Genomic DNA, 23,326 nt, shown 5'->3' on the forward strand with positions numbered 1-23,326 from the left:
TAAATTACTTCTATTAAAAAAAATCTTAATCCTTCCAGTACTTATTAGCTGCTGAATGCTACAGAGGAAATTCCTTTCTTTTTGGAACACTGATGACATCACGAGCACAGTGCTCTCTGCTGACATCTCTGTCCATTTTAGCAACCGTGCATTGCTGATGTTTGCTAAGGGCATGGGTGGCTTAGTGGTTAGCACTGCTGTCTTGCAGTGCTGGGGCCTTGGGTTCGAATCCCACTAAGTACAACAAGAAATAATTATTATTATAATAACATCAGCAGAGAGCAGTGTGTTCGTGATGTCATCAGAGAGCATCCCAAAAAGAAAAGAATTTCCTCAGTAGTATTCAGCAGCTAATAAATACAGGAAGGATTAAGATTTTTTAATAGAAGTAATTTACAAATATGTTTAACTTTCTGGCACCAGTTGATTTAAAAAAGAAAAAAAAAATTGTTTTTCCACCGGAGTACCCCTTTAAGTCATTACAGATCACAACACATACGTTTTATTGCTATTATTATTCATTTATTTGTTCATTTATTTATTTTACAGCTTAATTTTTTGTTGTTGTGGGAACTTCATCAATTGAGGAAAGTGCCCCTGACTGCTGTGCCCCCATTTATTCATCTCCTAGGAATATCTACCAGTCCTTTCCCTCATTTGGTTTGTATTCTGCTGGTCAAGATGGTATGGGGTTAATATTGGTTGTTCAGTGGTTGCTTCCTATACCCCCTCCCATGGGTTTCGGAGGAAAATCCATCACCCAATGTCTGGTTAACTAGATGCGCTTCTCAAAGGGGTGGTCTTTCCCAGTCTGTACCTTCCCCAGTCATGTTTCAAGGCACTTTAGAGGGTTAAGCATTGACTTGCAGGGACACTACCCTTTCTTCTGGAGGAGGGCTACTTTGCATATCTTTAAAATAAGTGACTCTTCCGATAACATGCAGGTTAAGCGTGGCCATCATAAAGCTACATCTATGGAAATGATAGGTAGCTGCAAGAACACAAAAATGCAGTGTTTTCTCTATAAGAAAATAAAAACACTGAACAAGGAAAGACTAAGCCTGCAAAATTTCTTCCCCAGTGCTTGAAACTAAAGTTGGTTATATACAATTGCACACACTGCTGTAGTGTAGCCGGACCTGTCTATATACTAGAGGATTGTGTGTCATCTAACAGAGCTCACAGCTTTATCATGTTCTACTAGATAACTGCAACAAGTGAGTGATCCAGCTCACCTTCCCTGATGTACGGGGCTCGGACGGGTGCCCGGCAAGGCATCCAATATTGAAGAAAGAATGTACGGGGGGTCCAGCACTTCGTTGCAAGCAGCTTTATTGAAGATACATCACACCATAAAAACGACAGTCAATCAGACATGTTTTGAGCGCAAGGGCTCTTCCTCGGTGACCAAGCAAGAGCGCTTGCGCTCGAAACATGTCAATGTTGGTGTGATGTAGCTTCAATTAAGCTGCTTGCAACGAAATGCTGGTCCCTCCATACATTCTTTCTTCTACTAGATGACTGTATGTACGAAAGAACCAGCTTCTTAGAAATGGAGCTCTTTTATTTGCACCCCCTTGACCTGTAGATGCAAATGCATTATCAGGTCCTGTTTCAGTATGGTAATACAGTATATAAGTAATAATAATATAAAAGGTCTAAACTTCCATATACATCCATATACTAACAATATTTCACTTACCCAGCATCACTGCTGTTTCCACACAGTAAAGGATCTGCTGATCCATTCTTTCTGTAGATATTTTCTTTACAATAGAAAAGAAAACATATTTGGCATAAGAAAAAAGACATAATACATATTATAATAAAAAAAAATACATAACAACATAACACACATTTTATATGTATATATATATATATATATATATATATATATATATATATATATATATAAATATATACACACACACATATACAAATTCCTTCCCGTCTTGAATATGGCAATATTTTATTTTTCCAGAAAAACATCCAGGCCCCCCTTGAATATATATACCCAAAAAATGTACAATGCGGGACTGTGGCAGGTTCCAGACCCTGGATCCAGTGCAGGTGCTCTGCCAGTCTAGGACCTTACCATTGGTCTCCCAATTTCCAATGTCCAATGAAAGCAAGCAATCCAAATCTAAAAAAAAGTGAGTTTATTCACCCATCCGGTGAATACAAATGTGCAACGTTTCAACCTACACAATGAGGTCTTTTTCAAGCCAAAAAAAAAGACTGCAGTGTGTAGGTTGAAACGTTGCACATTTGTATTGACCGGATGGGTGAATAAACTCACTTTTTTATATTTGGATTGCTGGAGTGCCACTTTCGTTAGTCTCTATATATACATATATATACGGTATATATATATATATATATATATATATATATATATATATATATATAACAGACAATATAATATACTAAAAAATAGAATAGTAATCTAATGTAATAAGGCTACACTAACATAGTTACTTACAGTATATCATTTAACACATTTTTACAAAACTAAAATTAATAAATACAGCCGCGACGTTTTGAAAACCTTCAATAACTTTGAACAGATCCTTTTATACAACGGATTCTTTATGAAAGGAACTACGAGGTCTGAGATGCAACAATTTTTTTCTCGTAACATATATGAACTATGACCGGACCAAATAGCATCACATCGATGCTGGATCAAGTGTATAATGGTACTATGGATTTTTGCATGATTCGATTCATACCCAGGTTGCACCTTTTAAATGCATAGCATGAGGACATTGGCAGTAGTATGGTTTGGTGTGTACATGTGGACCTTCTAGAGTATATATACTACTGACTGGAAATCTATGGGGGAGATTTATCAAAAGCGGTGTAGAGGAAGAGCGGTGCAGTTGCCCATAGCAACCAACCAGATCTCTTCTTTCATTTATAAAAAAAAAAGGCTTCTGAAAAATGAAAGAAGCGATCTGATTGGTTGCTATGGGCAACTGCACCTCTCTACCTCTGCACAGGTTTTTTTTAAATTAAATTTCCCTCAATGTGCTCAGTTTTAGGGCTGTATACAAACTGCTATATAACAGCAACTTATACTCTGCTAATATATTCCTCAAGGGAGCTACTCTAAAGAGGAACATTGCCATACAGTTATACAATACAGATCATGTGAAAATGCTAACACCATATTCTGTATAGGACCCAGTAAACATTAGTAAATGGTTGCATCTGTATAACAAATATGAATTGAACACCATGTAACAGAGCACTGTATGTAACAGGTTTACTGTTTGCACGCTTGGACCTTTCAAGAAAAGCTCATTTGAAGCCTAAGATACTAATGACCAAGACGTCCAAGTGTCTGACATCATGTGGAAGTGACGCTCTTGGGAGACTATAATATTTGAATCCCTCTCTACACAACAAGGCAGGTGGGAATACAAGAGATCTGTTTGCCCCCCCCTCCCAGAACTTGCCTGGTTACCATCCATAAGTAATCTCCAGTCACCCAGACTCCAGCCCCGATGAGCACCAAGCGTGACTGTCATATTTGCTTAGCAATGTCAATAAGTGTGCGTGATAGGTGATACTCCACAGATACATGTTAGAGATACAAATGAGCGCTTGCTCAAAAAAAAAAAAAAAAAACTTAGCCATTCAAATCATTAGGAACCTCCATGGAGCACATTTACTCCGATTAAAGCTGCACTTAACTGGCCTGGTGTTTACATAGGATCATGTTATGTACCATATGCAGTCAGGATGAATGGATGACCTAAGGAGATGACAAGTTTACAGGGTTTCTGCTCTAAAACCATTTTAAAGAGAGTCCGTCAGACATCCTGACAAATGATTTGTGTGGTCTTGATATTTGTAAAGCTGAAGTCCATATACATTCAATTGACTACATGGACCAGCACCAGTTAAAAAACAGATAAAAGCTACAAAGGTCACTAAAACTAACCCAGTATAAAGGGTTGTATTACTTCTATGGAACATTAATAGGATTGCATGGAGGAGCAGCATGGGGCTTTTCCTTTTAAGCCTTTTTATGCATTCAATTCCATATGAGGCATGCTCTGTAAGGTGACATATGTATGGGGTACTTGGAAGCCAATTGGGGTACTTGGTATGGGCCAATTGGCATGTTTCAGATGCTTTTCCTTTTTTGTTAAAGCTGACTTTATTTTTGTACTCACACTGACTACAATACATTTGATGAGAACAGCTCAGATTTGGTGGGTAAAAAGCTTATTAACACCAGAGTCAAAATCAACCTACCGAGTTTCAGAGGACTGCATGACACACTGGTCCACTAGAGGGTTAACTTGCATCTAGGATGGCTGCAGGCTTCCACTCTACCTTCCCTTGCCCAGATTACCTATCAATGATTTCTTGTGAGCTGCAATCATTAGGCTAAGTTTCCACTTTTTTTTTTTTTGCCGTTTTGCCCCAAAAAATGCCAAAACTGCCCCTGCGGACAGATGTCAGCTGTAAAATCAATGAAAAAACACAAAATTCTTTTTCCACTTTGCGTTTTTCAGTTTGACTTTTTTTTTAAAATCCTTTTGGCCTTTTTTTTCATTCTTTTTTGGTGTTTTTAAGCTCTTTCGCGTGTTGAGCCTATGGCGTTTTTTCCCCCCTGAAATCGTGGTGTTTTTCTCCCATAGAAGTCTATGGGAGCAGAAAAACTCCAAGAAAAACATCACATGGGTTTTAAATTTCGCTTTTTTGCAGGCGGTTTTTATTCTTTTTTGGACTTTAGCGATCCAAAACGGTAATGGAGATACCTTTTTTTAAAAACATTTCGTAGGGTACCATTAAAAAAAAAAAGATACAGTAGTGATGGAAAAAATTGTATTTACCAAAATTTATTTTTTTTATAAGGAAATTTTTATTAATTTTTAAACAGGGATCAATTTGTGTGTGCAGGAAGGGCACTAAAAATGTTGCCGACAATAATAAAAATGTAGTGTGTGTGTTTTTCACTTTTTTCTTTATTTTTTAATTTTTTTTATAGGTAGTACTGCTACTCCCAGCATGGAACACACTGTTCTGTTCCATGATGGGAGTAGTAGTACCTGTAGTACGATCCTTCTTTACAAAAGTATAGATGCGGCCGGCCGCTCTTCTATGGTCCCCTGCACTGCCGTATATATACACCTTTTCATATTTCCTGCAGAGAGCTGTGATTGGCCAGATGGTTCCAACCAATCACAGCTCTCTGTGGGAAATATGAATAAGTGTATATATACGTCAGTGCAGGGGACCATAGAAGAGAGGCCGCCCGCATCTATACATTATACAGGAGGATCACAGCGGGTGTCAGGAGTGACATCCACTGTGATCTTTCCTTAACTGCAGGTACTACAGCTCCCAGTGCGGGGTAGAGTGTGTTCCATGTTTGGAGTAGTAGTACCTGCACTGCGGTTAAGGACAGATCACAGTGGGTGTCACTCCTGACCCTTGATGCGATTTTCCTATCTATTTCAAAGATTCGGATCCCCACTCTGGGTGGAAAATATAAATGAGTGATGTTCTATTCATATCACTGGCCGGAGTATAGTGCAGAGATGCAAGCGCTGTATAGAGACACTCCACATCTCTGCTATATTATGGACGATCGCATCGAGTATCAGGATTGACAGCCGGGGCGATAAGTCTATTAGTACAGGTACTACTACTCCCATCATGGAACAGTGTGTTCCATGATGAGAGTAGTAGTACTACCTAAAAAAATAATTTAAATAGAGAGAAAAAAGTGAAACACACACTTATTAAAAAATATTAATTATTAATTAATTTATAAAAAAATAAAAATGTTGTTAAATAAATTTTTCCCATCCCTACTGCCTTATTATTATTATTATTATTTTTGGTACCCAACAAATTTTTAAAGAAACGCTAAAGGGGCCAAAAATGCAATTTCCACTCAAACGCAAAAACGGCAGAAAAAACGTCCGATGCAGGAAATTGCACTGGCATTTTTCTGGTGTTTTGTTCAGTGAAAAAAACGCTGCAGAAAAACCAAGTGGAAACTTGGTTATTCCCAACTGAAGCTACTGAATGGGTTCTTTAGTTCTGTATATACTAGGGAAAAAGGAGCTGACATTGGCCAGGTCAGTGCTGGTAACACATCATGTAATGTACTGAACTGGCTTAATGTAGAGATGGTACAAGGTAAGTTAAGTGATATAAATGTAAGCAAATCCCCAGGGCCGGATGGACTACACCCAAGAGTTCTTAGAGAGGTAAGTTCAGTAATATCTGTACCCCTGTTCATGATATTTAGAGATTCTATGGTGTCTGGTATTGTGCCAAGGGACTGGCGCAAGGCGAATGTGGTGCCAATCTTCAAGAAGGGCTCTAGGTCTTCCCCAGGAAACTATAGACCGGTAAGTTTAACGTGCATTGTGGGTAAATTGTTTGAAGGACTTATAAGGGATTACATACAGGAATACATAGGGGATAATTGTATTATAAGTGATAGCCAGCATGGGTTTACTAAGGATAGAAGTTGTCAAACCAATCTAATTTGCTTTTATGAAGAGGTGAGTAGAAGCCTTGACAGAGGAATGGCTGTGGATATAGTGTTTCTGGATTTTGCTAAAGCGTTTGATACTGTCCCTCACAGACGTCTGACAGGTAAGTTAAGGTCCTTGGGCTTGGAAACTTTAGTTTGTAACTGGATTGAACACTGGCTCATGGATCGTACCCAGAGAGTGGTGGTCAATGATTCGTACTCTGATTGGTCCCCGGTAATTAGTGGTGTACCCCAAGGTTCAGTACTGGGCCCGCTGTTGTTTAATTTATTTATCAATGATATAGAGGATGGTATTAACAGCTCTGTTTCTATCTTTGCAGATGACACCAAGCTTTGTAGCACGGTACAGTCTATAGAGGATGTGCATAAGTTACAGGATGACTTGGATAGACTAAGTGTCTGGGCATCCACTTGGCAAATGAGGTTCAATGTGGATAAATGTAAAGTTATGCATCTGGGTACTAATAACCTGCATGCATCGTATGTCTTAGGGGGGATTAAACTGGCAGAGTCACTGGTAGAGAAGGATCTGGGTGTACTTGTAGATCACAGACTACAGAATAGCATGCAATGTCAGGCTGCTGCTTCCAAAGCCGGCAGGATATTGTCATGTATAAAAAGAGGCATGGACTCAAGGGACAGGGACATAATACTCCCCCTTTATAAAGCATTGGTACGGCCTCACCTGGAATATGCTGTTCAGTTTTGGGCACCTGTCCATAAAAGGGACACTGCGGAGTTGGAAAGGGTGCAGAGACGCGCGACTAAACTAATATGGGGCATGGAACATCTTAGCTATGAGGAGCGATTAAAGGAGTTACAATTGTTTAGTCTTGAGAAGAGACGTTTAAGGGGGGATATGATAAACGTATATAAGTATATTAATGGCCCATACAAAAAATATGGAGAAAAACTGTTCCAGGTTAAACCCCCCCAAAGGACGAGGGGGCACTCCCTCCGTCTGGAGAAGAAAAAGTTTAGTCTCAAGGGGCGACACGCCTTCTTTACCGTGAGGACTGTGAATTTATGGAACGGTCTACCTCAGGAACTGGTCACAGCAGGAACAATTAACAGCTTTAAAACAGGATTAGATACATTTATGGAACAAAATAACATTAATGCTTATGAAGAAATATAAAATCCCATCCCTTCCCCAATATCGCGCCACACCCCTACCCCTTAATTCCCTGGTTGAACTTGATGGACATATGTCTTTTTTTCGACCGTACTAACTATGTAACTATGTAACTATGTAACTATGTACAGTACAAACACAAACCACTACCAGAGTACAGCCCCTGTCCACCAGGTGGCAAAACTGTGTAAGTTTCTTTTAGGGACACTGGGGAAGATTTATGAAAACCTGATTAGAGGAAAAGTGGCTGAGTTGATCATAGCAACCAGATTGCTCCTTTCATTTATTTATTTATTTATTTATTTCATTTCATTGGGGATAATTGCAATGTTTACTTTACATTTGTTATTGGAATTAGGCAAATTTAGTTTATTTTCTTGCTCTTCAAATAATGCAGTTCCCTTCAGCCTTGTAGTTGGGCACATTTGGAGGGATTTATCAAAACCTGTCCAGAGAAAATGTTGCTGAGTTGCCCATAGCAACCAATTAGAGTCTTTCATTTTTGAAAAGGCTTCTTAAAAATGAAAGAAGCGATCTGATTGGTTGCTATGGGCAACTCAGACACTTTTCCACTGGACAGTTTTTGATAAATCTCCCCCACTGTCTCTTTAAGAAAACTGCTAACTGCTATTACTTACACAAATTGGAACAGCAATAGTACAATAATTCCACTTAAATGGGCACTGTCCGATACAAAAACTTTTGATATGTTGTAAAGCATGCAGAACCAATAGGTTTTGCAATTGCTTTCATTAGAAAATTTTCAGTATTTCATAGTGAAAAAGCCAGTCAAACAACTGCCCCCCCCCCCCCCCTGCCTGCTTGGACACATACTAGTCCTGCTGTGTCCATGCGTCATCACCTATGTCATGGACACACTTCCTTGATTGACAGCTGTGAGCGCAGGACTCACACCTGGATTAAAAATCCTCCCACTGTCAGCTTGTGTCCCACTACTGTCAATGAGGACAAGCTGAGAGTTGTGGTTCTGCTAATGCTAAAGGAGATATGAGCAGACAGCATACTGAGAGGAATTCAGACTAGTGAGCTAAATTAAAAGTGTAATAAAAAATAAAGGTGCTAGACACATAAAAATTTGATGTACATGATCAGGATTAGGTACTGAGTGATATATTAAAACATTCTTTTTTTGTTGGATCTGAAAGGTACGCTTTAATGTCTACTTGACATTAATAGATGTACTTCTCTTCCTCATAATTTCATATCTTAGAATTCTTAGTCACACTTGGATTCACCAAGTTTACTGGAGGAAGGTTCCCTAGCAATATTTTGCCTATGGTTTAGCCTTATACAGACACTTTACCATGTTGTTCTAACTTTTTGTTCACGCCCATATTGTCTTGGTAGTTCTCTACTGGCCCTTCTTTAAGTATCTCCATCCCCAGGATCCATGAGTCCACGCTCTAGCATACATCATCTTTTTTCACAGACTTTTTACACTCTTTCTACCTGCAAGCTGAACCCTAGGCTATGTTTACACAACGGAATGTCCGCACGGAAAATCTCTGTGTACATTCAGACACTGTGGGGCGCATAATATGCCAGTGCTAGGACCGCACAGGAATGGGCAGTCTCTTAGACGGCCATGCATTCTGTGCAGTCTCCGTTGTTCATTCTTTGTGCGGACACAGTAACTGGAATTTCCATGCTAGAAACATCTGGCACAGAAATTCTCGTGGGCCAGAGGAAGCGCCTCAGTGCGTGAAACCGGTTGCCCCCCCTTTGTCATGCCCCCGCCTCACCTGTTCCATCCATGCTCCCTGTGGGTCTGTCTGCTCTGTTTTACCGGCTCAAGTCTGGAATTAAAGCTCAAATTTGTTACTGAACCTCTGGCTGCGGTGAGTGCTTTATTTATACTCTCCACTTGCAAAGTAATTCAAATATTTCAATTAATTATTTTGTAATTTTTTGGGGGGAAAATATTAAAGAACTAGAACTTTCCAAAATGCTACTTTCTTGCAAATGGAAGTTCTCTCCGGAATCAAATGGGTTACCATAATGTTTTGCTGCTCTAGAGTGTTACTATGTTGACAGGATCACCGGCTATCAGTGTGTTACACAGCCCAGAACTTTATCATCACAGCATAGGAATTTTCTGACAAAGGCAGGTCAGCAGTCAGCATGGGAAAGATAATGGAAGCAAAGACTATTTCGGCCGTGCTTCTCTCTCTATTTAGGTACAGAGCACAGTGTACAGAATCTGTTTTTCTTCTAGCCTACTAATCAACTATAGTGCTCCAGTATCTTAGGAAAGCGTCACACGTGGGTGAAGTCCATGAATAGATGTCAGATGTCAAGTAGAGTACACGCTCTCTACATAACGTACCAAAGCAAGATGTGCTGGAATCACTGTTATTTCAGAGATCAAAAGATGAAAAGGATCAAATATATGTTTTTACTAGACAAAATTATTTGTATTATTCGCACCAAACTAACTCATTGGAATAATCTGGACATATAAATGATTACAGATCTACAATGACTCAGGCCCGAACAAAGTTGTCGGATATAACAGGAACAAGACATTTGTGTCAATAGACTACCCATCACCTAAAGGTGCCTGTTCAATAGCAGAGGTCAGGGTTCAACTACATAGCAAACAATTATAGTTTGTAGAACTGAGGTCAGTTTAGGTGTTGTATTTTAATTGTACTTGTTCTTTGATATGATGTTGTTTTTCACATAGATTTTTTGTGTCAAGATACTACCCATCACCTAAAGGTACTCATACACCTTTATTAGCTGCCGGTCAGGAGCTATCTCACCTAATGTCCCCATAAACATATACATATTTGACTCAGACAAATGGTCATGGGTTTTGAATGGAAACAACATGGTAAGCTGCTGCCAAACTTCTCCAATAGGGTAAGACTGGGTCAGACAATAGGGTTTATCTATAAAAAAAAAAAAAAGGCAACCATATTTTTCTATTGTGCACAGACTCGCTGTTTCCTCTGGGCAAAAAAAGTGCAGAGGTTTTTAAGCTCATGACATATCTCAAGATGGTGACAATATTATTGCAGTGTCAGCATACATTAAAATTGAGAATATCTGGTATGTGTAATGTCATCATGATGTGAGGCAATGTACTTCCCCCTACTTTATATCATACTACTAGCTGAGCACCCAGCGGTGCCCGTTTTTTCCTACTTAAATGGTGGAATAATAGAAGAAACAATGGTGCTCTGATACTCCCATCCACATATCCTGTCCTCATATCCTGACCTCATATGCCGATCTTATATCCCATCCTTATATCTCATCCTCATATCCTCTCCTCCTATCCTGTCCTCATATCCCATCATCATTTCCTGTCCTCATATCCCCACTTCATAGCCTGTCTTCATATCCTGCCCCCATATCCTGCCCCCATATCCCAACTTCATATCCTATCGCCATATTCCACCCTCATATCCTGTCCTCATATACTGCCTCCATATCCCCACTTCATATCCTATCGTCATAGTCCATCCTCATATCCCCACTTCATATGCTGTGCTAATATTCCGTCCTCATATCCTGTCCTCATTTCCCCACTTCACATCCTGTCCTTCTATCCCCACTTTATATCCCATCCTCATATTTCCTTCACATATCCTATCCTCCCTCATATTCCCACTTCATATCCCGTCCCCCCACACAAATTGTTCTCTGCATCTGCCTGCCGGACAGTCGACAGGATGTTTAAAAGTCCCGGACAATCTCCTTCTTCTTGCAACCCAAGAGTAACGTGATCAGGAGATGCACCGAAAGTCCCATAGACTTGCATTGGACTTGAGGCCATAAAAAAAACGCCCTTGGATGGATTAAATGGGTCATCTAGGAAAAGAAAAACGGAGCTAATTTCTTTCAAAATCTGCTCCCAATCTGTCTCCAGGTTGGGTGCTGCACTGAAGCTCAATTCTATTGAAGTGAATGGAGACAAATTGTTATACCACACACAACTTGGGGACAAGTGTGGAGCTATTTTTGAAAGACATTAGCTCTGTTTTTCTACTCCTGGATAACCCCTTTAACTATGCTGTATTTCTAGTTGCCATATAAGAAACATGTGTTCCAAGTTTCATTAAATTATTTAGATATATATATATATATATATAAATCCAAAGAGGCAGCAGCACACAAGGTATACGGTGCAAAAAAGTATGTGGTTTTATTGCATCAGTGCATACAGAGCAACGTTTCTGCGACCTCCTCGTCGCCTTTCTCAAGCTCCGAGGAGCTTGAGAAAGGCGACGAGGAGGTCGCAGAAACGTTGCTCTGTATGCACTGATGCAATAAAACCACATACTTTTTTGCACCGTATACCTTGTGTGCTGCTGCCTCTTTGGATTTATCTATTGGGATCCCGAACCAAGGCTCCTACACAGCGTGCACCAGCTACCTGAAGCACTATTTGGTTGTGCTGCTCTCCTGGGATATTTATATATATATATATATATATATATATATATATATATATACATATATCCAACAAAGAGAATGAAAACTGCGGCAGCTCACCAAGTAAATTTCAGGCTTTTATTCAAGGTGGGTGTACATACAGGTGCAAGTTCACAAGAGCAACGTCCGTTTCACACTTATCGTGCTTCTGCGGAGCAAGGGATTTAATAGAAGTTCCCGGTTATTGCAAGTAGTGCCAGTTGGATACCTTTCTATTGCTGGATTGTGGATATATATATAAGCATACCATTTTAACACAGTTATGCCTACCAATGTATTCAAAATAAGCAAAATAAAGACAAACTATTGAAGTAAATCAAAGATGATTGATTAAATAAAGTCAGAATTCGACTTGACTTAGCTTCAGATTGGGAACACTAGCATCCCCAATTTTACATTTCTGGGATCCAAGTGAGAGGCCTATAAGTCTACATTTATTAGGAGGCAGACAAAGTGTCTCTGTCGAAACTCAACAGGCTTCGTTTTCCAAGAAATGAATTGACTGAGGCGAGTGGTCTTCAGAGACCATTCAATGAACTGTTATACCTTATCCTAGATGGCAGATGGTAACATGTTCAACCATAAAAGACACAGCCGGTGCTGACAATTTATAGTGTTGTGTAAGGAACGATTAAGGATAAGCCTTATCTTTATTTTGCAATTCCCACTGAAGCTGTGTTTTAAGACCAGTTACAAAGTAGGTGTTTTATGCGGCTAGAACTGGCCTTTGTGTACTGCAGGGATTTATATGGAATGTCTTTTTGTGAAGCTTTTGTCTATAAATTTTTACATAATTGTACATTTTAAGCACAAAGAAGGGACTGATAAGCAAATGGTCTAATTGTTACATCAACACCCCGGCCCAGTCTCCTGCCACTAGAAAGTAACAGAATACGGTCTATGGGAAAAAGGTATAGAGGAGGCCCGTACACTCTCATACAAAACACTGGTTATAAATAGATGCTCAGTAGGCCATGGTTCAACTACACAGCAATCTATAAAACATTCTAGAACTGACATTTTGTGTTGTTTTAATAAAGATTTTTTGTGTCAATAGGCTACCCATCACCTAAAATTGCCCATACACCTTCAATAGCTGCCAGTCAACAGCTATCTCACCCAATGCCCCAATAAACATATAAATCATCGAATCAGCCGAATGGTCATGTATTGTGAATGGAGGCAACAGCCGATTCCTCCAAAAGGGTCAAGCAGTCGAAATCTAACATGCCCGATGCTTCTCACCCCTGTTATCTGTTGGAGGAGAGCCGGGAGGCCTCCCTACAAATTAGATGGTCGGCCAAACCTGCAAAAATGGCATGTTCAGCCACAATATAATACATACATACTGCTCCAATCAGATACATACTGCTCCAACAGATAGCTGCTGGTTATAACCGAATGCCATACTTGGCTATCTCTGGTAGCTGCCATAGAAAATGAATGGAGCGGTGTGCACACAAGCTCCCCATTTGAATATACTGAAGACAGGGGATTATCAAAGACCGGAGGGAGGAGCCATAAGTATGATATTTTTCAGTGTTACCTGTACTACAAGTCTGTACCAACTGGTTAGTGCAGATGAAACTTTTAACAGATTCTTCTTAAAGAGGTACTCCTTTGGATAGGGGATAAGATCGCGATCTCTCCTGGAGCACCCTCTGTCATCTGGTGCACGGAGCGAGCTTCGCTCAGTGCCTGATGACTGGCGATGGGTCCGGAGGATCGTGGCATCACAGCCCTGTCCCTCGTGACCCGCCCCCTCAAGATGGCCACCACGCCCCATATCATAGATTTGCAGGCCATGATGTCACAAGGGGGCGGGGCCATGATGTCACAATCCTCTGGCCTTGCATCGCCAGTCATTAGGCATGGAGCGAAGCTCGCTCCGTGCACCAGATGACCGGGGGTGCTCCAGGAGAGATCGCAGGGTTCCCAATGGCGGGACCCCGCGATCAGAGATCTTATCCCTTCTGTTTTGGATAGGGGATAAGATGTCTAGGGGCAGAGTACCCCTTTAAGTTCCAAAAGCTGCCCATGGGTTATAAGGCTATATGGTTGTGTTTAGAGATGAGCGAACTTACAGTAAATTCGATTCGTCTCGAACTTCTCGGCTCTGCAGTTGATGACTTTTCCTGCATAAATTAGTTCAGCTTTCCGGTGCTCCGGTGGGCTGGAAAAGGTGGATACAGTCTTAGGAGACTCTTTCCTAGGACTGTATCCACCTTTTCCAGCCCACCGGAGCACCTGAAGGCTGAACTAATTTACGCAGGAAAAGACATCAACTGCCGAGCCGAGAAGTTCGTGACGAATCAAATTTACTGTAAGTTCGCTCATCTCTAGTTGTGTTATATAAATTTAAACAGAATCAAGTTGATCTAAACAGCTACAGTATTTTAAGGTTGGGGTAGGCAGATTATTGTAAAAAAAAATCTACTCCTGGAAAATCCATTGAATAGTATTGCTTCCAACTCAGAAACAACTCCAAGTAAAATTTAGGTAACCATTGCAATTCGAGTTGAAAATTTCTAAATATACATATACATATATATATATATATATATATATATATATATATATATATATATACACACACAAACACAAAATGTATCTGAATATATATGAAACATACATTGTTTGACATTGTCTTCAATGAATGGACAGTGTCAGAGAGTGTAAAGAGATGGAGAATGGTATTTATGTTATGGAAAGTTGCAATAGAGATGTAATAAAAAGTGTGAATTTAGGATTGTGTTTCGGATCGACACTGTAAGGTCATGTCATATTAACACTTTTTAGAATAAATCACAAACTGGTGTTGTGCTCAAACTTGAGGTCCTTGGAGTAAGTAGCAGTGCGCTTTCCCTAATGAATTCCACAGTAGAGGCTCCAATTCCGTCTGTTGAAGCTTCAGACGATCTGTCATGCTAGACGGATCAGGCAAACTGCTCAGCTGCTAACACAAAACAGAGTGCTCTCTTTAGAGACCTACGTGCTGTCACTCCTATCAAAGGGGGGCGAAGAAGACAAAATGCCTCAATGCGTAAAAGGGATTTCAGAAATTATTTATACCAAGTAAAAGCTGGAAATGCTTTCTCAAGATTGCCTACTTTTTGATTTACAAAATCCTTGATATTTCGTAGTAAATACTGTATACTATATATCTCTGGAGATAGCCCTTTTAATATTGTCCATAAGGGAACATGTTTGTTAAATTAAGAATGACAGAATTGCTACTTCGCTGTACATAAGAGTGCAAAATGAAGAGGTTTTCCCAATGTATTAAAGGGGTACTCCATTTTTTTTAAATCAACTGGTGCCAGAAAGTTAAACAGATTTGAAAATTACTTCTATTAAAAAAATCTTAATCCTTCCAGTACGTATTAGCTGCTGAATACTACAGAGGAAATTATTTTCTTTTTGGAACACCAAGCTCTCTGCTGACATCATGACCACAGTGCTCTCTGCTGACATCTCTGTCAATTTTAGGAACTGTCTTGAGCAGCATATGTTTTCTATGGGGATTTTCTTCTACTCTGGACAATTCCTAAAATGGACAGAGATGTCATCAGAGAGCACTGTGCTCATGATGTCAGCAGAGAGCTCTGTGTTCCAAAAAGAAAGGAATTTCCTCTGTAGTTTTCATCAGCTAATAAGTACTGGAAGGATTAAGATTTTTTTAATAGAAGTAATTTACAAATCTGTTTAACTTTCTGGCACTAGTTGATAAAAAAAAAAAAAGTTTTCCACCAGAGTACCCCTTTAAAGGGGTATTCCGCCCCTAGACATCTTATCCCCTATTCAAAGGATAGGGGATAAGATGTCAGATCGCCGCGGTCCTGCTGCTGGGGAGTCCTGGGATCCCCGCTGCGGCACCACGCTATCATTACAGCACAGAGCGAGTTCGCTCTGCACGTAATGATGGGCGGTACAGGGGCCTGAGCATCGTTACGTCACGGCTCAGCCCCTTGTGATGTCACGGCCCCCTCCCATAGACTTGCATTAAGGGGACGGGCCGTGATGTCACGAGGGGCGGCGCCATGACGTATCCCCCGTATCGCCCGTCATTACGCACAGAGCGAACTCACTCTGTGCTGTAATGATAGCGCGGTGCCGCAGCGGGGATCCCGGGGGTCCCCAGCAGCGGGACCGCGGCGATCTGACATCTTATCCCCTATCCTTTGGATAGGGGATAAGATGTCTAGGAGCGGAGTACCCCTTTAATGTTTGGTCATAACTTACTGATAAGTGGGACTGTGTTACAGCTTTCTGCATAGTATCCATCCTGCTTCCTGACTTTGCTCAAAACGTACTGTGGCCTCGTTGTTCTGAGGATCAATAAAGGTCCCAGCAGACCACAAATAACTAGTGAGTTATGGCAAATCCTAGAGCAGTGTTTCTTAACCATTGTGCCTCCAGCTCCAACTTTCAGCATGCCTAAACTAAAGCAGATCTCCTTGCTCAGTCAGAAAACATGGCCACATTACAAACAGACAAAAAAAAATATATATAATAAAAATTATGTTTTTCATATTTATAATAGTATAATAATTTAATAATGAAATATTTAAAGGGAACCTGTCATTAGATTTTACCATATGTAATGCGTAGCAACGCGTTACATATGGTAAATTTTTCTTCCTTATCATCCCCGGCCGATGTTCCCTGCCTGCAGGGATGGTGAGGATATGATGTTAAAAAGTGTCCCCCACCGTGTTGTCAACTGGGTGGGGAGCTATACTGACCTAGTCCCGCTGCTTTGGCTGTAATCACGCCGCCTGAGTGTGATTGACCGCCCAGGCGCGGCCAGCATCACCGCTCTGCTCCACCTGCTTAGGAAGCTGAGTGGTGACAAGGGCTGTCAATCACTCTGAGGGGGTGTGATTACAGCTGGAGCAGTGGGACTAGGTGAGTATAGCTCCCCCCAGGGGACTGTCGGTGGGGGATCCATTCTAACATCTCCTCATCATCCATGCGGGCAGAAACGTTTCCCAGGAATGGTGAGGAAGAAGATTTTACCAAATATAATGCCTTGCCATAAGTTATATAAGGTAAAATCTGATGACTGGTTTTCTTTAAAAAAAAATTAAGAGGAAATGGAAAAGTAATGTAATGTTTGTTTACTAATATATAGTTAATCTTATGAAATCTAATAATTTATCTATTTCGTCATCAATTAAAATCTTTATAGCAATTGGAATATCCAGTCCCCGATTTTGTAATCCCAACATGTCCGTGTAAAAGCCACACTGATAGGATTACGCACACAGTCTCGTGTGATGCCTTTGTAAGTAATAGAGATCTCATCTTGATATCTTGGCCTCTATTATTCTGTGCTTGTAAATCAATTTCAGTTGAATCATGCATAGCTGGTTTAAGCAATAAGAAGCAATGACTAAAGGAAGGAATCCTCAGGATGGGGAAAGTGGAAACAGTAAACACACTTCACAGCCTCTCATATCTGGTGATTAGTCGCCAGCCTATGAGTATATGTGAGATAGACGGCTCCGTAATGAGAGCCGCTATATTCTTCTGACCACTTGAGGAAGTGCCGTACAATAACTAATCACTGCAATAAGTGCACATCATGTGTCTCACCTCTCTGGGCCTGATCATGTACAATCGCTTCATGTAACAGCTGTAATCTGGATAATAATATGCCAGTAGGTAATGATATTGATGTCCTTTATCATCATATTTTGTTTGCACATTATATCTGGCAGAATAACAGGAGAGATCAATAAAACATCTGATGTGTTGATCTGATTTTGTTTGCTTTTGCACTATGCTAAAAGCGTAACATGCTCCAATACAGTGGCAAGAATAGGAGGCCCCACAGCAAATATGAAATTGGGTCCCCAATATTGGCTTGGTTTTACAAACCAAGACATGGGGCGCTGGTTAAATTTCTCCCCTTCGTGGCCTTTTTAATGACCTCTCGCCCAAATCCTGCACCATTGTTTACTAACAGTTATTCTCCTTGTGGATTGTAGGCCCTCGCGGGCAGGGTCCTCTCTCCCTCTGTAGCAGTCAGTCATTTGCTGTACTTGTGTTATGTATTTTAACAATTATTATATGTGCAGCGACCTGAAACCAAGCATGCTATAAAAATAAATAATAATAATACTCTAGAGAGGAGAGTCCTATACAGGTTCTCCCCACCCAATAGTAAAGGGAATGGGTCTAAAAAAAAGCTGGGTCCCCACTTTCAATGTGCCCCATAGGATTTGCATTGTTTGCATCAATGTAATTGTTACGCCGAGCGCTCCAGGTCCCCGCTCCTCCCCGAAGCGCTCGCAGCGTTCTTTTATTCGCAGCGCTCCGGTCAGACCTGCTGACCGGGTGCGCTGCGATATTGCTCCCAGCCGGGATGCGATTCACGATGCGGGACGCGCCCGCTCGCGATGCGCATCTCGGTCCCCGCACCTGACCCGTTCCCCGTCTGTGTTGTCCCTGTGCGAGCGGCCCCGCTCCTTAGGGCGCGCGCGCCGGGTCTCTGCAATTTAAAGGGCCAATGCACCAATGATGGTGCCTGGCCCAATCTCCCTGATTAGTTTCCACCTGTGCACTCCCTACTTATACCTCACTTCCCCTGCACTCCCTTGCCGGATCTTGTTGCCCTTGTGCCAGAGAAAGCCTTTCCTTGAGTGTTCCTAGCCTGTGTTCCAGACCTCCTGCCGTTGCCCCTGACTACGATCCTTGCTGCCTGCCCTGACCTTCTGCTACGTCCGACCTTGCTCTTGCCTTATCCCTTGTACCATGCCTATCTCAGCAGTCAGAGAGGTTGAGCCGTTGCCGGTGGATACGACCTGGTTGCTACCGCCGCTGCAAGACCATCCCGCTTTGCGGCGGGCTCTGGTGAAAACCAGTAGCAACTTAGAACCGGTCCACCGACACGGTCCACGCCAATCCCTCTCTGACACAGAGGATCCACCTCCAGCCTGCCGAATCGTGAAAGTAGATCCGGCCATGGATTCCGCTGAGGTGCCGCTGTCAAGTCTTGCCGACATTTCCACGGTGATTGCCCAGCAATCCCTAATGATCACCCAACGAAATCACCAGCTGTCATACTTGACCACCGTGACACAGCAACTTCAGTCACAGATACAGCAGCTGCTGCCACAGATACTGCAACTTCAGTCACTGACACAGCAGCTGCAACAGCAACAACCATCTCCTCCGCCGGCTCCTGCAACTCCTCCACAGCGACCGGCCGCTCCTAACCCCCGCTTGTCCCTGCCGGACAAATTTGATGGGGACTCTAGACTCTGCCGTGGTCTCCTGCCTGGGAAGGCCCTGCCATGTGCCACACCGCTCGGAGCACCTCTCTCACAGTATCCTTTGCAATCCACCCCTGTGCCTCCCGCCGAGGAGGCTATGCAAGTGGATCGGACTCGCCTGACCCCTGAAGAGAGGACTCGCCGCAGAAAGAAAGATTTACTTCTATACTGCACTGTGCGTTACCGCACAGAACCACTGCTCTTGAGCATGGAACTGCATCTCGAAAAAATTGAACTTTTTGTTTTGCCCAAATGCTCCTCTGAAGTCCTCCTCGGTCTGCCATGGCTCCAACGCCACTCCTCTACCCTTGTCTGGACCACCGGGGAGATCAAGAGCTGGGGTGCTTCTTGCCACAGAAAATGCCTCACGTCTGCTCCCAGTCCCGTCAGTCAAACCTCTGTGTCTCCTCCTTTACCTGGTCTCCCCAAGGCCTATCTGGACTATGCTGTGTCTCCTCCTCACAGCCCCCGTCCTGTTAACACTCTGCCCCGTGCCAAGCTTTACCCTCTTCCCTCCCTCCCCACTCCCACGCCTTCTTGTGTGCCCGCTGTTGATGAGGTTTCCCGGGGCTTCGCCACCGTCTGAAAAAAGACTCTAAAATCCCTCATACTAGCCTCATCCCGGGTGAAGAAGCTTGCCGAAGAAAAAAGAAGAACTCCTCCTGTTTTTGTGTGGCTCTCCACCAAGTATATCCGCTTCCGTGTCCCCAGTTTTAATCTGGGACCACGTTATCTTGGACCCTTTGTAGTTAAGTGCCCAGAGGAGAGATCTTGGGAACCTGAGGACAACATCCTGGACAAAAGTCTTATCCTTAGGTTCTCAGGCTCCAAGAAGAGGGGGAGACCCAAGGGGGGGGGGGGTACTGTTACGCTGAGCGCTCCGGGTCCCCGCTCCTCCCCGAAGCGCTCGCAGCGTTCTTTTATTCGCAGCGCTCCGGTCAGACCTGCTGACCGGGTGCGCTGCGATATTGCTCCCAGCCAGGATGCGATTCGCGATGCGGGACGCGCCCGCTCGCGATGCGCATCTCGGTCCCCGTACCTGACCCATTCCCCGTCTGTGTTGTCCCTGTGCGCGCGGCCCCGCTCCTTAGGGCGCGCGCGTGCGCCGGGTCTCTGCAATTTAAAGGGCCAGTGCACCAATGATGGTGCCTGGCCCAATCTCCCTGATTAGTTTCCACCTGTGCACTCCCTACTTATACCTCACTTCCCCTGCACTCCCTTGCCGGATCTTGTTGCCCTTGTGCCAGAGAAAGCCTTTCCTTGAGTGTTCCTAGCCTGTGTTCCAGACCTCCTGCCGTTGCCCCTGACTACGATCCTTGCTGCCTGCCCTGACCTTCTGCTACGTCCGACCTTGCTCTTGCCTTATCCCTTGTACCATGCCTATCTCAGCAGTCAGAGAGGTTGAGCCGTTGCCGGTGGATACGACCTGGTTGCTACCGCCGCTGCAAGACCATCCCGCTTTGCGGCGGGCTCTGGTGAAAACCAGTAGCAACTTAGAACCGGTCCACCGACACGGTCCACGCCAATCCCTCTCTGACACAGAGGATCCACCTCCAGCCTGCCGAATCGTGACAGTAATGCATTCTTGTTTCAATATTATTTAAAATCATTATTAAGATAATTGTAATGCTACAAAGGTTCCAACATTAAATTGTAAAAAAAACAATTGTAAAAACTTAGCGTTAGGCCAGGTTCACACAGCTGAATTTGTGCAGAATGTCTGCATGGAAAACTTGCTAGGACCGCTCAAAAAATGCGCCGTCTCAATGCATTTGTTTGCGGCATCCACAGAAAGAATGGACATGTCTATTCCTTCTGCAGCAGAATCCCATTAAAATCAAGCAAGGCCCCACACTTACTATAATATTATACAAAAAGGACTTTCTGTACGGGTGATACCATTAACCCCTTAAGGACCCAGCCCATTTTCACCTTAAGGACCCGGCCATTTTTTGCACATCTGACCACTGGCACTTTAAGCATTAATAACTCTGGATTGCTTTTACTTTTCATTCTGATTCCGAGAATGTTTTTTCATGACATATTCTACTTTATGTCAGTGGTAAATTTTTGTTGAAATTTGCATCATTTTTTGGAGAAAAATTACAAAAAAAAATTATGATAAATGTGAAAATGTTGCATTTTTTTTTAACTTTGAAGCTCTCTGCTTATAAGGAAAATAGACATAGCAAATAAATTATATATTGATTCACATATACAATATGTATACTTTATATTTTCTTCATAAAGTTGACATGTTCTTACTTTTGGAAGACATCAGAGGGCTTCAGAGTTCAGCAGCAATTTTCCAATTTAAAAAAAAAAAAATTTCAAAATCAGAATTTTACAGGGACCAGTTCAGTTTTGAAGTGGATTTAAAGGGGTTCTCCGCTGCTTAAACATCTTATCCCCTATCCAAAGGATAGGGGATAAGATGCATGACCATGGGAGTCCCGCCGCTGGGCACCCCCGTGATCTTGCACGCGGCACCCCGTTTGTAATCAGTCCCCGGAGTGTGTTCACTCCGGGTCTGATAACCGTAACCACAGGGCCGGCGGCGTGTGACGTCATGCCTCCGCCCCCGTCTGATGTCACTCTCCACCCCTCAATGCAAGCCTATGGGAGGGGGCATGACAGCTATCATATCAGCTATCATTATAAAAACTGCACCCCTCAAAGTATTCAAAATTACATCAAAAAGGGTGTTAACCCTTTAGGTGTTTCACAGGAATAGCAGCAAAGTGAAAGAGAAAATTCAAAATCTTCATTTTTTACACTCGCATGTTCTTGTAGACCCAGTTTATGAAATTTTACAAGGGGTAAAAAGGAGAAAAAGCCGCCCAAAATTTGTAACCCACTTCCTCTCGAGTAAGGAAATACCTCATATGTGTATGTAAGTGTTTGGCGGGCGCTGTAGAGGGCTCAGAAGGGAAGGTGCAACAATGGGATTTTGGAGAGTGAGTTTTTCTGATATGGCTTTTGGGGGGCATGTCACATTTAGGAAGCCCCAATGGTGCCAGAACAGCAAAAAAAAAAAAAACATGGTGCACTATTTTGGAAAGTACACCCCTCAAGGAACATAACAAGGGCTCCAGTGAGCCTTAACACCCGACTGGTGTTTGACAACTTTTTGTTAAAGTCGGATGTGTAAATGAATCATTTTTGTTTTCACTAAAATGCTGGATTTCCCCCAAATTTTACATTTTTACAATCGGTAATAGGAGAAAATGCCCCCCAAAATTTGTAACCCCATCTCTTCTGAGTATGAAAATACCCCATGTGTGGATGTCAAGTGCTCTGCTGGCAAACTACAATGCTCAGAAGAGAAGGAGTCATATTTGGCTTTTGGAAAGCAAATTTTGCTGAAATGGTTTTTGGGGGGCATGTCGCATTTAGGAAGCCCCTATGGGGCCAGAACAGCAAAAAAAAAAAAACAAAAAAAAAAAACACATGGCATACTATTTTGGAAACTACACCCCTCAAGGAAAGTAACAAGGGGTACAGTGAGCCTTAACACCCAACAGGGGTTTGACAAATTTCTGCAAAATTTGGATGTGAAAATGAAAAATTCGATTTTTTTCAGTAAAATGCTTGTGTTACTGCAAATTTTTCATTTTCACAAGGGGGTAATAGGAAAAAAAAAGCCTCCCAAAATTTGTAAGAACACTTCTTCTGAGTATGGAAATACCCCATATGTGGATGTAAAGTGCTCTGCGGGTGACCTACAATGCTCAGAAGAGAAGGATCGACATTGGGCTTTTGGAGAGAGACTTTGGTTGGAACAGAAGTCAGGGGCCATGTGCATTTACAATGCCCCCGTGGTGCCAGAACAGTGGACCCCCCCCCCCCAAATGGGACCCCATTTTGGAAACTACACCCCTCACAGAATTTAATAAGGGGTGCAGTGAGCATTTACAC

At 42.3% G+C, this 23,326-nt stretch overlaps 1 protein-coding gene across 1 annotated transcript in view; it reads right to left on the reverse strand.

The window, feature by feature from the left end:
• Positions 1-23,326, reverse strand: part of LOC130273220 (sodium channel protein type 4 subunit alpha B-like) — a 488,856-nt gene that overhangs the window by 231,847 nt on the left and 233,683 nt on the right. Inside the window, exon 10 of the mRNA XM_056519644.1 lies at positions 1,703-1,766. Coding sequence (XP_056375619.1) covers positions 1,703-1,766 — 64 coding nt within the window. The remainder of the gene's footprint in view (positions 1-1,702; positions 1,767-23,326) is intronic.

Source organism: Hyla sarda, chromosome 5 (genome assembly GCF_029499605.1).
Source record: "Hyla sarda isolate aHylSar1 chromosome 5, aHylSar1.hap1, whole genome shotgun sequence".
NCBI classification, from domain to species: Eukaryota; Metazoa; Chordata; class Amphibia; order Anura; family Hylidae; genus Hyla; species Hyla sarda.